The sequence below is a fragment of the Hetaerina americana genome, unplaced genomic scaffold, assembly GCF_022747635.1.
Source record: "Hetaerina americana unplaced genomic scaffold, ioHetAmer1.1.p SCAF_1, whole genome shotgun sequence".
In the NCBI taxonomy this organism is placed as follows: domain Eukaryota; kingdom Metazoa; phylum Arthropoda; class Insecta; order Odonata; family Calopterygidae; genus Hetaerina; species Hetaerina americana.
Window position 1 is genome coordinate 32,416,451 of NW_027286069.1, and position 16,080 is coordinate 32,432,530.

Sequence of the window (16,080 nt, forward strand, 5' to 3'; positions counted from 1 at the left end):
AATCACTGCCCTCACTTCACAACTGGCGGCGTTCTCAATTTTTTTAAACATTGTAAACAATCACAGAAACAACACAGGCAATGCTAGCGTCACGCAACTTGGCTCAGAGAAGGCAGACAAGCCACTGAAGCTATCTGACCTCGTCCAGCGGCTACTCGCGTCGTCAGCACTTCATGCGGCACGAACGGGTACTACTTTCCGGATGACCCTCGTATTATCATAATAAGTTTCATATTTTCAAGAGTTGTTCCACAACTTTTATTGATCTTGAAACAAGGCTGATTATTTATTCGGCCAAGCTGAACTCAAATATTCTCATAGATTTAAAGTGATACTAAAGTTATAACTTCCTGGGAGAAAAGTACAGATATTATTATTACACAACCTGACATCCTACTGAACAATAAACTGTAGATGCACAACAAGTATCGTCGAAATCATTCTATAACAATGTACAAAATTTCTTTACGAGAAGCCTGACTCAGTTCGGTTAGTTTAGTTCACATAACCGCAATTTTAAAACGTCCATCGACAAAGTTTTACCGTTCTTTACTTCAAACACTTAATTCCTGAATATAGCTTTGAAATGACACCATAACCATACTTGTACTTAGATTTGAACTTGTTGCGCAAAGACCAAATTTCATGGACTTTCCATTTCCATGCATTCAAATCCGTTGCCATTCGGGCTTTCGGGAAAATCTAAGTCAGTAAGTCTTCAACCGTTTATTTCATGTGAAATGAATTCAGTAAGCCGGTTAGCCAATGGAACATAATTATTCTTCAGCGCATTACGGAATTACAGTGTGATAGGCATGGATTGAAAATTAATTTTTAAAAAGTGAAGTTAATTTGGTTCCTCAGAACTAGTAAGCCTAAGACAAACAATTCAGTTGAGTGGCATAACTAGAGCAGGTAGAACAGTTCATCTATTTAGGAAGTGTTCTAGAAGGTGGGAAAAGTAGTAATTACATTAAAAGTAAAACTGCATTAGGCAGAGAAGATTTTGCAAAGACGGGGGAGCTGATGTCAGGAATCTCAAATAAAGACGAAAACAAGCGAAAAATCTAAGATGAAGCGAAGTATTGCATGGCTCAGAAAGTTGAGGCTGGAGGTTAAGTGTAGATTGAAAACTTAAGACATATGGGCGTGAACGGGAATGGAAAAAGTAGAATGGACGGGAGAAAAACAAACGAAGAAGTTCTTGAGGATTGTGAAAGAGGGAAGAAAGATGGGTAGGAGAGGAAGGGAAAGAACGGGCATTTGGGATGGGAGGGAGGGAGGAAGAAAGTATATGTGATGGAAGAACTTCTTACTGCAAAGCAATGTGTGGGAATATTTATGGTCGTTTTGTACGGGCTTAGAGAAGGCATTACTTATTTCCTGGATTCTTAAAAAATCTACCTTGACCGGTGCTGATTCCCTAACACAACAAGCCATAGTATGCCCTTGCGGTAATTTACGGGAAATTATATTTGTAGACTACTCTTGAACAATAACTCCAATTTCCCGGGTTCTGGATCCGACTCCGGGAGAAGGCATACAGAAAAACCCTTCTGGTTAGATCTAGGGAAAATGATTCCAAGCCTTAAGGGATCCCATGAGGTGCAGAGGATCCAGAAGTGTCCGGTTTTAAAAAAACCTATCCCTACATTCAAAACGCTGTTACTAACATAAAAAGCATGTTACACATTGCCACACGGCCGTATGTAAAGAAGTGGGGAAGAAGCCGAGTTGCTCAAGCTCACTTTGCTGCTGGGGCTCGAGAATAATCAAAAATCATTTTGTATTTTTATCTGTCGTAACCTGTTGCCACTATTCTCGAGTATCTTTTTTTCAATTTCATTCCTCTAGAATCTGAAGACTGGAGGAGACAGTAAATATTCTATTTTCAACTGCAGGTGAAAATTATACAACAACCAAATTAGAACTTAAAAACAAAAAATTGTAATCTAAACAGAAAAATACCTTTTTAAGTTATTAATTCTTTGAACTAAATGTTAAAACTCTCTGAGGACTGCAGTAAAATGTTAGCAACTTGAAAAATATATTTCTTAGGAAAACCCTTAATGCACCATGCTGCAATTACGGATCTACAGGTTTGGAGTAGGTTTACATTGTAACAATATGAACGAAGGTATGAAGGAAAGTCATAAAGGAATTCATAAGCAGTCACATTAGATGGACCAGGCAATATTTTACGCACAACATTAAGCGCTGTTGTTAGTCTTTCGATAAAAAATTAAATATTAATGTGTGCCATTATATGCCAATTCCTTATGATCCAACAGGAAGCGTCAAAACTATTAGATTAAATTTTTACACCTGGGACTAACTGGATCCCTACATATCTCGAGTTTACAATCGCATTATGAAGGCCTGAATTAACAATGACCCCCGGGCCTAAAGAATCTCTCAAGTCTCTCTTAAGTAAAATAGCTCCTGAATTTTTGACATAGGAGTTGGATCTCTGAGCTGAGAAATAACTTTTACCAGAACCTAAGGGCCGCAGAATGGAATATGAGCATCTTTAAAGGTGCATTAAATTACAAATGCGGCCATCGGCAGTATATACTTATAAACGAAAAATATATCACACCTTAACCGTTTCCACTACTTTTTGTAACCCACAACGTCCAAGAGTGTCACAAGAGACGCGATTAAACATCTTCACTTATGATATACTCTCAAGTCAAGCTATAGAATACTTCCTAACAGCAAAACTGTACTAAGTTGAACCATATACGGATCACAGTAAAATTTAAGAAATACTAACTCAGTAATATCGAGACAATGACAGACATGGTGGCACGCGAAGGACGTGTGTTATAGAAACAGTTTAAAAATCATTAAGTTCAAAGGGGTTCAAGGAGCGATCCACATTAAATCTTCATTTCGTCTTGCTCTCTTAAGTGCGCATCAATTAATTGATATGGAAGCAAGTTTAATGAAATTAATAATTATCGATTTGAACAATGACTTTTGCTCAGTAGTAATATGGAAACGCTGCAGTAAATCATGTTTTTATCTCTTATGAAATACAAGTATAAAAAATTAATCATATCAAATGATATAGACGTAAATTATTTTAAACGAAGAGTTTTCGCGAGCTAAAATAAGTAATGGCAAAAATGGATTGCCATAATAGAACGTACAATGATTCATTTATTAGACGCAAAGTGAAATCATCAAGAATGAACATTTTCGTGAATGGATTTCATGCATGATCAGTCGTGTGAACTAAACATAGTGACAGCAATATACTAAAAATATATTTTCTATTAAGAGCCTACGGTTTACATAAGATTTCTTTAAAATTTTCTCCGCATTTTACCATAAAGACACATGTTTATCTGCTCCTCTAAAGAAGTTTGTGACTAAGTCTAGCTAATTTCAATCACTACTTCAAGAAAAGAACCATGATTATGACTTTTAATCGTATTAAGTGTCTTAAAGAAGTGTATTCAACAAATGAGTTAGAGAGATGGAAGTTACCAAACAGTTTTCTACGTGCCTTTAATCATTGAGTTTCCTTTTTAATAAAAAATAATTTACCGAAATCAAGGCGGAAGGCAACGGTCCAGAGCTGTAATAATTAAATGGGAACTTGGAAGCGGATAATTCATTCAAACTGCGGCAGCGCTGAATTCGGCTATCCGCTAGATCACGCCGCCCCACACTACCGCTTCAGCGGAAGTAGCAAGGTCTATCACAACCTGTTGCGTTCGGTATGGTCTTTAGATCACCATTGACCATCCTCACGCGAAAATAAAAAATGCTCACCCACTCCAGCGGGGGCTATCCTAAAATGGCGCTCCAGTATGACCTATAAAGGGCTCTAAAGTTAGCTCCTCTCCCTACGTGCCCGGGGGTTATAATGTCAAGATTCTCTGGCGGCCAAATGAAAAGGCTTTGTTAAAAAATAAACCCTCGGGAACTCGAGTGGGAGGTAACCAACGTATTGTCTACGAAAATATCGTCGGTGAAATGGGTTTAGTAAACAGCTCGAGGGCCGATGGCTCCACTCGGATGTCTCGCGTAGAATCAAGAGGTGTCGCCATTACACCGCGTCGCCAGAGATGAACGAATTTCCGATGGAATGAGAAAGGATTCCGTTCGGTGCGTGCATTAGGGTACTGCCATAGTTACATCAGCGCTCCTGTGCACGATAACGGAGGGAGTTTCCGAGGGGGGCAACACGACCCCTTCCAAACACCCCCCTCCTTCAAAGCCGCATCCAAATAGACAAAAATGCAGAGAGCATTGGGTGCGATGTCTCGAGTTCCGAGCTTAGTACGCATCCGGTTTGTGGAATTCGGTTGATTCGAAAAAAAACAGGAAATTCATATTTCCTCAAGAAATATGAACAGCACGTCATTTTCACCCCTTTTTCAAGCGCCCCATCCCGCCCAGTATAACCCCCCTCCTCCAAGGAAAAGCGTCCTGGATTCGCGCCTGTGGACTGCTCGAAGAAATGTTTTGATTCCCATTTTTAAAATATTCCAGTGTTCAATACATTTACTTCACAAACAATAAATTGAAAGTGAGAAAACGAACTGGGCAGAGAGAAAGAATATGACGACGAAATTTTTACTTTATCCTACCTAAACAACGAAAATGTAAATACATTTTCGTCGTGTAGGTAGGAGAAAGTTGCCAGGGAGAATCTGAAGAAGAAGCAGAACAAGCGGGCGCATCAAATACAATTAGTATTTAGTGGAATGTTGAGAGCCGCGAAGGAAGGGCAAGTAGGGATGGGGAAGGAAGATGATAGACTTTATGGACGGAATGAAGACACTTAGAAGGTATGAAGAACTGAAGAGGGAAATAATATACGACAAACAGTGGCAATTCCTCGCGATATGCATATTAAATAAATAGAGTAAATAAATTAAGTGAATATTTCCTAAAAAAAACCTTGCAAAACCCATCTTCAATAGGTACACTAACTTTGAGTGTACAGTAAATACCATAAAACGCAAAACACTAACTTTTGTGTAAACCACATAAATAGCAAATCCCAACGATTCTTTCACCCGAGCCTCCCGTAGGTCCACTAACTTGAACTTTGGGCACAGTACAGTTTCAGAAACTGTAAGTATGATTGATGACTAGCCCGTACTGACAATTTTTACAAGCCTTCAAGTACTAGAAAAACAGCCTTTGAGTCCTAAGCATAACGAAAGAAATGGCGATACTCATGGAACCCGCGAAAAGCCTCTATGCGTGGAGTCGAAGACCGAGGGAAGAGTCTTTCAACGGTCCTATTTATAGGATGCACCCGCGAAAGCAACCAACCGCGTGAACACACGTGCATAAATAAACAGCCAAGGATAAACATTTATTTTTGACGATAAAGTCATTAAGCCTTTCCTTAAATAAAGCGACGGGTAGTTAAGCTTGTAGAAATCCGATAAATCGGGATACAATAATAAACGCAGATAAATAATACAAATCATAAACACAGTTACATAGCCATAAGCATATGCATTTCCTCGTTCTTGAATTGATGTATTCTTGGCCTCCAAATGGGCGAACAATGTAAGGGACTAAGACATAGGTACGCAAGTCATGAAAATTCAAACGAATCGGCATTATAGGCGCTAGAAAGTAATCCTAATGATTATACAACCCGCATGGCGTCACTATTGGCCATCGACAGCTGAGGACGGCGTTTTCACTTTCTCTTCCTCAACCATTGATTCGCATTCAGAGAGAATACTCCAAGGACGAGAAAATTGCTAAGCCCTTAAACAGAAGCTTTCGTAAAACAAAACTCAACACCATATCACGGTCTCTTGCTTCCAAATGTCTCTTTCATTCAACTCACTCCACCGCCATGAAAATGACATCGCCATTACGGACCAATGGATTCTAGATTTCACGAAATCAATTTTGATTAAAAGAGCCTTTTGTGTTAGCTGTCATGAGCAAATGGTCAATGCCGCGCTCAAGGCATCGCGAAACACTGACCAAATGTCCCTGACGCATGAGGCGCTCGGAGCCATTGCATTCACCGGCGTCGAAATATTATGCATGTATCATGTACTTGTATTTTATAGGTAATCTACCGGCCACGGTAGTTTTTGGGTGGGCATAACTACAAAATAATTCCTTGGCTCTCCTAACAAAACACAACCCAACATCCTACTATACAACAAACCCTTCTTCATCTCCGTGTACTTCCTTCCTCCCTTCAGTCCGCCTAACACCCCTATCCTCTTCCTGCCCCTTCCTCGTTTACCTAACATTCTCCCCTCTTTAATTAAAAATAGCAATTTTCCTGATATTCCACCATATCACGCCTGAAACGTCTCTTTTTATTCTCCCCTCTATTTGTCTTCAACATCCTATTGCCAATCAGTATACCAATCTTCATCTATCTTTCCTATCTCCTAAGGCCCCTCTTCTCTCCCAACCACACCCCGCCCTTCCTCATTTGTTTTCCTTTCAGTCCACTTCACATTCTCCATCCTTCCCCCCACCCACATTTCAAAATCTTATCCTATGATCCTGATTCAATGAACATGCTTCAGCGCCATACATAACTACGCTCCATACCAAAGTTTTAACGAGTATTTTTCTAACATTCTTACTTACAAGTCCCTGCCATCAAGTCTCTCCTCCTTGTGAAAGCTTTTTTTCATGTATTATGTAAGACTCATACAAAAACAATGTCAATAAACAATTAACCGATGTCTCTATATGATATTTTCACGAATACTTGAGCCAGGCATATATCAATAAAACTTTCATGCGCAACCTCAGCTTTGGAAATGACATAGGAGGATTAGCAATCGAGAGGACAGAGTTTCTGAAGGATGTCATCAATTGATAATGGTAACTGGGGAAAAATCTTGATTAAGCTTATAATCATGTCATAAGATTAACAATGAAATAAATGCATCATTTTATACAAGATGAAAAACCAAGAGATGAAGAAGAAAACTCGCCAGGGATTCACCAAACGCGTGAGGTAGCTCATTTACAAAGGAGACAATCTACAGCTTCAAACAATGAGCCGAAAAAAAGACATGTGTCACCAAGTTCGCTCTAGGTTATAGGGGCCGACGGAAATGCCTTCATCCACTTGTTTCAACTTCCTCTTGGGGAGAACCAGAAAAAAAAATCTACGACAACATCGGTGAAGGTTTTCGACTCCATTAAGCCGCCTTCTCCGAATAACGCCAAACATTTCGATGCGAAGGCGTTTTTTTCCTGCTGGGCGGGATTCTCGCCTACGCGCTCGCCGGAAAAGGAGAGAGCAGGACGGGTGCCGAACAAAAGGGTCCCCACACGAGATGGAGAGAGAGAGGGAGGATTTACAAACTGAGGGAAGATGGCGAGAGTGGAAACGGGATGAATGGTGCAAGAGAGTCCCCGTCCTCTTCCATTGCTTTTAACTACCTTCCGCACGTCCCTCACAAACTTACCGATGCCAAGAGAGAGAAAAAGGCAGGCGATTTCACCAACAAGCCACCACGGTTAACGCCCACTGAAGCACTAATTAGGGCCGCTTCGAGGTGACGCGATCGGAAATAGGAGAAGAGTCTCACCGTAGAATTGATTTTGATCCGTATTCTACGGAGAGGAGGCTCATGGCAACGCGGAGAGGAACCAAATCATGTTCATTGGACAATTAGTTTGACGTACTACTTTCATTTACAGTCAGATGTCAACAAAAAAAGGAATAAATGCAATTAGGATTCGCTGCTTACGAGATCACGTCGCCATTTCAATGAATGTGCAATTTTTATCTTTTCGCGGAACCTAGGAGGTTCCGGAGATTTGCTATGCCAAGGCATTTTATTATAAGTCCATGCTACCTTAACGAAACGAAGGCAAAAAACGCAGGAAAACCCGGAGTTTTTCCGAACAGCACAAGGTATACGACATGGGGGAATCTCATCATTACAAGACCCGATATGTTAATTCTCCCAAAAAATTTTAATTGAACAACTACGGCATCATTAATTTCCTTAATCCATGCGAGATGACCTAAAAAAATTTCCTATGGTTAGGGCGTATTTGCAGAGGGAAACAGGCGCAGACCTCCCATACTAAACGTATGTGAGGTCTGCGCCAGTTGCAGTCCCTAATTTAAATAAATGATGCACAAGTGTAAAAAAATTAATAATACCGAATGTACGTTTCCCTCTTCATTTTATTTGGAGCGTATGTTCCATCAAGCGTTTCGTAGGGCGGCAATCAAATATTTACTCGGCTAGAAAACTTCAACTCACTAGATAGGCGATCTAGTCAAAACTCAACATGTTCGCGACGCACGTACGTTTTTTGCGACTCGGCTATTAGCCTGCGGAGATAAACAAGGAATCATTACAGCGAGGTCACTCATGATGTTTCCCCATCTTTCATCCGGGACGACGAATCTTGCTCAGCGCCGAGCGGTTGTTGGCCATCAACTACATCCCTCCCTACGTATCCCTGGCGATATGGACCCAGCGCTGCAGGGCAACCTAGCGTGTCCGGGGTGTTTGGGGAGGGTGGGTGATTCATGCCCTTAAACGTCGCTCCGAAGGCAGTCGATGGGTGCTAGCCCACGCCGAAATATATTCTGGGTCCATTACCCGCGTTACTGATGAGGGTCCAACTTCCCTCCGATCTCCATAAGTAATCCCGAGTGTCTCCAGGTCCGGTGATGGAACTGTAGATTTCCACTATTTTTTCACGCGACAAAATCCGGTAAGCATTTAGTTTCCCAAGAAAACCGCATAAGGCAAGGATGGAATAATTTCTTTTGTTTGCTCCAGAGAACGACAAAAATGATACAAGGCGGAAAACATTTTTTAACTTGGATTTCCTCAAAGATAAATCTGGAAACGGGCAAAACCGAGTTTCGAAAAAGTCTTGGGGAGATGCAAGAGCAATAATGACCTCATTTACTCAAGGTATGGGTGTGTGTGAGTATGTATGTATGTATGTATATATATATATATATATATATATATATATATATATACATACATATATGCTTTTATATATATATATAATATATATATATATATATATAAGCACTCCCGAGAGGAGCATAACATTTGAACGGCACATTAGAACGCAAAAACACGTAAAAGTACACTCACATTTAATAAAGTTTGAGCTTTCAGCTTCCTCTAAGGCCTCCAAATATATATTTCGAGACAAATTTTACGCTGCCTCGTAGCCCAGAGCTGTAGATTTGAGAAATAAATTTAGACATTTGAAAAATATAACAAATAGAAACCTTAGACAGTGAATCAATTTTTTATCACAGCATTGCAGCCCTTGCCACTCTTTTGGTTGTTCAAAAGAATGAACCCGAGGGAATAGCTTCCATCATCCAAACTAAAAAACTTTGATGCAACGTAACATTTTCATTGACACATAATTTTAAGTGACCGAAATCTTCCGCTGGCATAATTTCCTGTTCCGCCTTTTAATCATCCGTGCTTTATCTCACAACTGGCAATAGCTTGCATCGATGGAGGCATTGAGAGATTATCAAGATAGCTTCTATTACACATCCGTGATGGAAACATCACAGCATAGGATTAGGATTCCAAATCCTAAGAATTGATGAATTCGTCTCAAAGCCTGGCGAAATTCCTTGGGCCAAAAAGGATGGGTCACGTACACCCCAGATTAGAGCTCTTCTCACAAATTTAGGCAACGCCAAGATTTATTTCCTTAAATCAGTCTTTCAAATCCGTCAGGGCTATAAACTGGAACAAAATGAAAACCTTGATAAAGGAAAATGAGGATATGGAAGGTAATGATTATTCGTCAGTCCCCTCCCCGACTGTTCGAGATTTCATGGATGAATAGATTTCATCCATTACACCCATAATTCCGCTGATTGGATATCGTAATCAACTTTTCATTAATACTCGAGGAAAAAACTTTTTCAGAATATTGCTTTTTCCAAAACTCCAACATTATTTGAATGAGAGCTAGCAATCAATGTGAAATCCCGAATTAAAAAAGCGATAAATGGGATTATCAATGGGTGGCAATAGGTACGAAAGAAAAGTTCCAAGTGACTTCAAGCAGCAGCTAATCGTCCGGTTATTCACCAAGTTTTGGATAAGATTGTCTGACAAAAAAAAGGTACTATCGACTGGTGCAAAAATGTTAAGGGAAATTCAAATGATCACCCACTCAAATAAAATCATAAACGAGATTTATTTATGGATATAGTCTTTTTTTCGTATCAAGTCCTTTCGGGCGCCAAATTCTTCAAGCAGAGGGCTTAGGGTGTAGGCGTTGTGAAGGCACTATTTTATTGCTTGAAATTGGAATTCTGGGAGCCATTAACAGCGTCTTTATTTATATATGAACCACCGCATAACTTAGAAGGCTTTATTTTTTAAAATAAAGGGCCTCAAAAATTGACGATGAGAGAATCGCATCACCATACAAAAAATAATACAGTATTATTGCGAATGAATATTTCATATTTTTGTCGTATCAAAATCTTTAAAACCATTATGACCAAAATCCTTTCTTTATTTGGCTGGATGTATGTATGCGTAATATGCTCATGCTGATCTAATACATACAAGATTCAGCTAAAAATAAATGGCCCGGGGAAACCTCGGAAAAATCGCATCTGGAGACTTAAACAAACGCACTACTTTAAAATGATGACAGTAACTGTTTATAAATTTTCTAAAAATGAAGCAACCAAGCCTATTCAAGAGCATCTCTCGAAACTTCAAACTTCCATAAACAGCCAATTAAAGAATCAACCATCTAACCAACTGCATAATCTTATTTCTTATCGAGAACACTTTCAGTTAACACAGTAACGCCCAAGGAGGGTAGGTAAAAACAATTGAACATTAACCAGGGTGGAGCATTAATCGGGGTCATTCGCCTACGAACTAGACGGTCCCGGGATAACAGTTGAGCGTCTCCACCCTTTGATATTCCTGCAGTAAACGAAGCGTATTTTGAACCATAGGAATACAAAACAGTTTTGAAATTGAGCATTAACATCGCATCTCTCAATAATTACCAATGTTATTAGACACCCAAAGCTTATCTATCCAATAATGAAAATTAGACTCTCGTATCGGGATGGGGGACTCCTTGATGCAAACTGTACATGGTAGACGTGAGTGCAAGTTATAACACTGACATTTAGGCATAGAAAAACTGATTAACTTCATGCCATCTCCCAGCACTTCCCTGCATGAGAAAGAGACAGCCGTGCTTAGGTACGCACTGCATGAACGAAGAGAGGGGAGGAGAGGTGTGAGGATATTATAAGCGTAGAAAGACGTATCTATGTGAATATTCATACGTTTTGTTTCCTCGACTGTATCTAAATCTAGAGAAGTAATAAATATCTCGGACCAAGCGTCACTTAGTCTATAAATCACGAAGAATACCTCGATTAAGGAGAGGGTTGAGCTTCGCTGCATACATATTTTGATCATTTAAGCGGAGATTTTACTGCCTAATTACATGCCATGATAAACTAAAAACACATACTGGAGTTCGTTTATACATACTGGATGATTGTTTTAGCGATTCATTATTGAAACTTCTTATAACACAATATTCAAAACGCGTTCCTGTTTCAGTGCAATGTGGTACGAATTGAAACATTACCCAAATCGAAAAAAGCTATGATTATTTAGCAATGCGTATTCAACAGTGTTGTAGCGGGGTTATTTACTCAACGATACGACAAGCGGAGACCTTTCTTCCAAAATTAATACAATCAACTTTTTACACTGTCCTAAAAAGATGCCAGTAGTGATATACGTATATTTTTTTACAAAAAACACAATTTTACTCATTTAAATGCTATCCCATTGCCTACGTTCGTGTAGGTATTAGAATGAAATGGAACCATAAAAAATATAATCACTTCACTGCAGTGTCAAATTCCCAAGTATTCAAAAGATATTGGCGAAAAAAATATAAGGTTCTCCATTCTACACCGGGAGAATGGAAAATACGAGTTGAAAGCCCTAAGCCGAACATGACACTTACCTCTTCAACTTCACGGGTGAACTTCACAGGACGCAGGTGGAACAAAAGGACGCAGACGTGGAGGAGATTGATGGCTACGAAGGCAGCATTCCAAAGAAATGCGTCGAAGGAGCAGAGCACAGCCCAACCCCAGAGGGCGAAGAAGGCACAACCCACCAAGAGGGTGACCCGCAGGTACAAGATTCCATACGCACCTCTGTGGGGCGCCAGGTAAGAGAGGAAGAAGAAGGCATTGGCTAACTGAAAGTAAACGTGGTTTGCAGGCGCCCATCCTGAACCACTTCCACCAACACCGCAGTGATGGTGGAGATGACTGCTGGGCCATATGCCCGCCCCAAACACACTTGATACGATTGATACATTCGTAATTGACGATGTCACATTAGGCCAATCTGACCCTTCTCCAACAGATCCACTTGGAGGAATCGCAGTGTTATTTTCGGGCGCGCTGCTACTCCCGCCCTCCACGGTCCCCGCAATATTCACTTCCCCATTTCCTTCAGTAAGAGCAGCTGCAAAGGCACTGAATGACATGCCGCCTTCCCCTAAGAAGTCACTAGCTTGTAAACTTATAAGAACATGGAATCACTTAAGTGAAATGCATCATGAAAATAATTTTCCGTGGAATCTTCTACATCTTCACTGGTTCGTCATCGATACAAGCAATAAATCACTTCTACATGCTTTCGCATACGTCAGGGTTGAAACGTTGGTTAACTATTAACCATCGCCTACAAAGAAAATACAAAAGTAATTTTAGAAAATATCATATTCCACAATTTAAAAATTAAAACAGTATGCATAAAAATCAAATCGGTCATAAATTTGGCTTTTCACGTAAGTGTGAAATTTTCTGTAGGGTGAGCTTTAAAGAGGCCTTTTGTTTACAAAACAATATTCCATGAAATATTAATGGAATTTGGCCGGTGTCACAATTTCAGAGCAAAATCTGCACGAGGACCTTATTCTCAATTCATGCGAAATAAAATTAAGGAAAAGTATTCCAAAAAGGGCTCTGGGTTAACAGCGGCATCATCAATAACGGCACGACATAAACCAAAATCAATAGTATATATACTTGCCTTAGGAGGAAATTGAATTCGCTGATGCGGACTTTGATTTAGGTTACAAATGAAATAAATCCTTATGCGAGTAGCCTAACTTCATCTATCCTCAAATTATTAAGCGGAAAACACTAATTACTGAACAAAACGTCTTGTGCACCCAAAACTAAGAGCGTCTACAGTGGCCCTACACGCAAAACCGAGGAACGAATGCGCATTCTTGATACGCTGAGTTTCCACCTAGCGGAGGAAAGCTGAATCTTATACGCCGTCTGCTAGCGAATGCATCGGGTAGGGGAAGAGGTCCTCATCCCCTTCGCTGTTCGGGGAAGATCTTCAGCCGTGCCATGCGGAGTTTTGCCCCCGGGCGATTGGTCGTAGCATTTTGTTCATGCATCATATTTTTACTACAAATTTGTATGAATGGCTCTGCGTGATTCTCACCCGTCGATTAATATCTTGCCGCGATAAAAAGACCGTTCTCAAGATTATCATCGTATTTTATTATTTGTGGTGTTTCCAACCAGTGTCCTTATCGTAAATGCTCATAGGGAAGTGAAAACATGATCCTAGGAAATTAGAAACAGGTTTATCATATGGTTTGATATTCTATAAATGATTAAAAATTTGGAATTAAAAACTTGTTGGATTTTCAGAATACGCTTTCGTGCTCAAGAATTTCAGTATCCTCCTTCACATTCTTCAGATTTTCTTTGCGCATCACATTTTACGTGGAAACATCTTAAAGCATTGCCAGTTTCTAATCAGTCTAATTGAGTTTCAAAACTTACGATGATAGGATAAGGAGGCGAACACACCTATGACAATAAAATTGGAATTTCTGCCTATTGCTCTAAATTTTCCATCCTCCCTCCTAATGAGACCTAGACAGCATGAGGGCATAAATATATTCAAATGAGGTGCAATGTCCAGAAATCAACTAATTGTGCTCATTGAGTCATTGAGTATATAAGTGTCTAGGAAATGAATCCATAACATAGTCTGTTTATAAATAGAATAGCTAAAAACCATCTATAAATCATTATAAATAAATGAAAGGACTAACTTTGTAGTTCCACACGAAAACGATTTATTCACACGACCCGGGTTTCGAAGTAAAACTTCATCATCAGGTTTTACTTCGAAACCCGGGTCGTGTGAATAAATCGTTTTCGTGTGGAACTACAAAGTTAGTCCTTTCATTAATTTATAATGAATCGGTTCCATAAAGTTACGCCAGAAACCATTAATTACATCTATAAATCATGAGTTATGTACCTGAGAATCATTTCAATACTTTATTTAGACAATTCGATTATCTGAGAATCAATTTGCATTGATATTCAAACCTAAGTATTCTCATTATATCGCCATTCAATTTAAGAGCATATTGAAACAGTTCTATGCCGACACAATGAAGAGGAAATGTGATTTCAGTAAACTGGATTGAAGAATTTTTGTAAGCATTATGTTCCATCACATTTCTTCAGCCTCCAAAGGATAAGAAATACTTAAAAGACCCTATCTCATGTATACTTGAGGCCTATCACGTGAGGTTTTGCGATAATATTTCAGCCTAGTAAATGTACCAGTAATTCTATTTTTAATGCAAAGTGGAACCTACAGTTCACAGTTAAGACCTTTTACCCTCTCAGGTAGGGTGGAATTAGTATGGTAGAGGAAGGAAAAGGGGATTGGAAATAGTAATACACAGGTAATGAGAAAAAATTATTATAATCTAATTAGTAAATATGGCTATAATTTAGCAGATGATCACCTAATAAGCTAAAGGAATAATGATGCAAGCAGACTGCTAAAAGCAACTGCTTACACCCTGCAAAATGTCAATCATGGCACTACCGATCACAGATAATTTACATGTTTTTCATTAATTAAATATACTTTTGGTTTAATTACAATGCCGCCTATCATACCCTTCCACCTGGCTAACCATCCACATTTTCTATAATTGGTAGTAAGCTCGGCTGTAATTTGGAAACTATTCTAAATTGCATGGTACCACCTTTTAAATACCTAGCAGTACACAACTGAAAACACGAGGAGCTCAGCTAACTTGAGTAATAATCTGAGAGAGACGACATTATTGGTTTTTAAGCATAAGCTGAACTCAAATCCCACTTGGCTTAGGGTTGCTGTATGTACCAGACAGTTGGGAATGTCATGATTTGAAAGACTGAAATTGACACAGCGGAATGGTCTGAAAGCAGCAGAATGGGGACTGTTTTTCCACTAACATCACAAAAGGAATCCAAGCAGTTTATCCAACACAAAACCACTGACTGACTAGCTCCTTTGTAACAAATTAGTCAGAAGAAGGAAATGCTGCACAGCAAAAGGGACTTTGTTCATGTTCCACTTTGTGATGCATACCATTCATATAAACCCAATACTTATAAAATCAAACTGATACCAGAAAGCTTTTATGACCCTAATTTGACCTAAAGGTTTTCCAGTTCAGAGAACAAAAAATGAAGCTAAAATTAAGGATATAATACTACCCTTCATTGAAAAGGATGTAAAAGAAGCATCTGGCTCTCTGTACGTTCATTGGTATAAGTACACATGCTAATAACAAAGAATTTGGAAAAATGCTCCCAAAAGTAGTGAATAGTTTTTATGAAATGCAAAGTATTCAAACTAATAAATTTTAAGGAACTCCAGAATGTAACCTCAGATACTTGTATATTTTATTCACAGCTCAATTACTCAAAATAAAATTGAGGATAATACCGGTGCATTTGGGCGTGATAATGCAAACACTAATTTTGAGTCTGCAGGAAGGGAAAAAAGAATGCTTCAAACTAATTAGAGGGTGAAGTCGACCAATAATTGGAATTGGCTTTCCATTATGTGCCCTCCATAATGATATATTAACTGCAACTGATAGTCTCATTATTGATATGTAGTGTATGATAGTAAAATTTTACATCTACTTCTCCCCAGTCCACTTTGCCCCCCATAAAGGAAATAGAGAATTTGCAAATGTCTCATAAAC

At 39.2% G+C, this 16,080-nt stretch overlaps 1 protein-coding gene across 7 annotated transcripts in view; it reads right to left on the reverse strand.

Moving 5' to 3' along the window:
- Positions 1 to 13,280, reverse strand: part of bves (popeye domain cAMP effector bves) — a 134,047-nt gene extending 120,767 nt beyond the window's left edge. For all 7 annotated transcript variants that reach the window (XM_071587777.1, XM_071587797.1, XM_071587787.1 and 4 more), the window contains exons 1-2: positions 13,083 to 13,280; positions 12,001 to 12,731 (exon numbers count right to left, since the gene is read on the reverse strand). In XM_071587777.1, coding sequence (XP_071443878.1) covers positions 12,001 to 12,534 — 534 coding nt within the window. In that variant the 5' untranslated portion in view covers positions 12,535 to 12,731; positions 13,083 to 13,280. The remainder of the gene's footprint in view (positions 1 to 12,000; positions 12,732 to 13,082) is intronic.
- Positions 13,281 to 16,080: the final 2,800 nt, after the last annotated feature.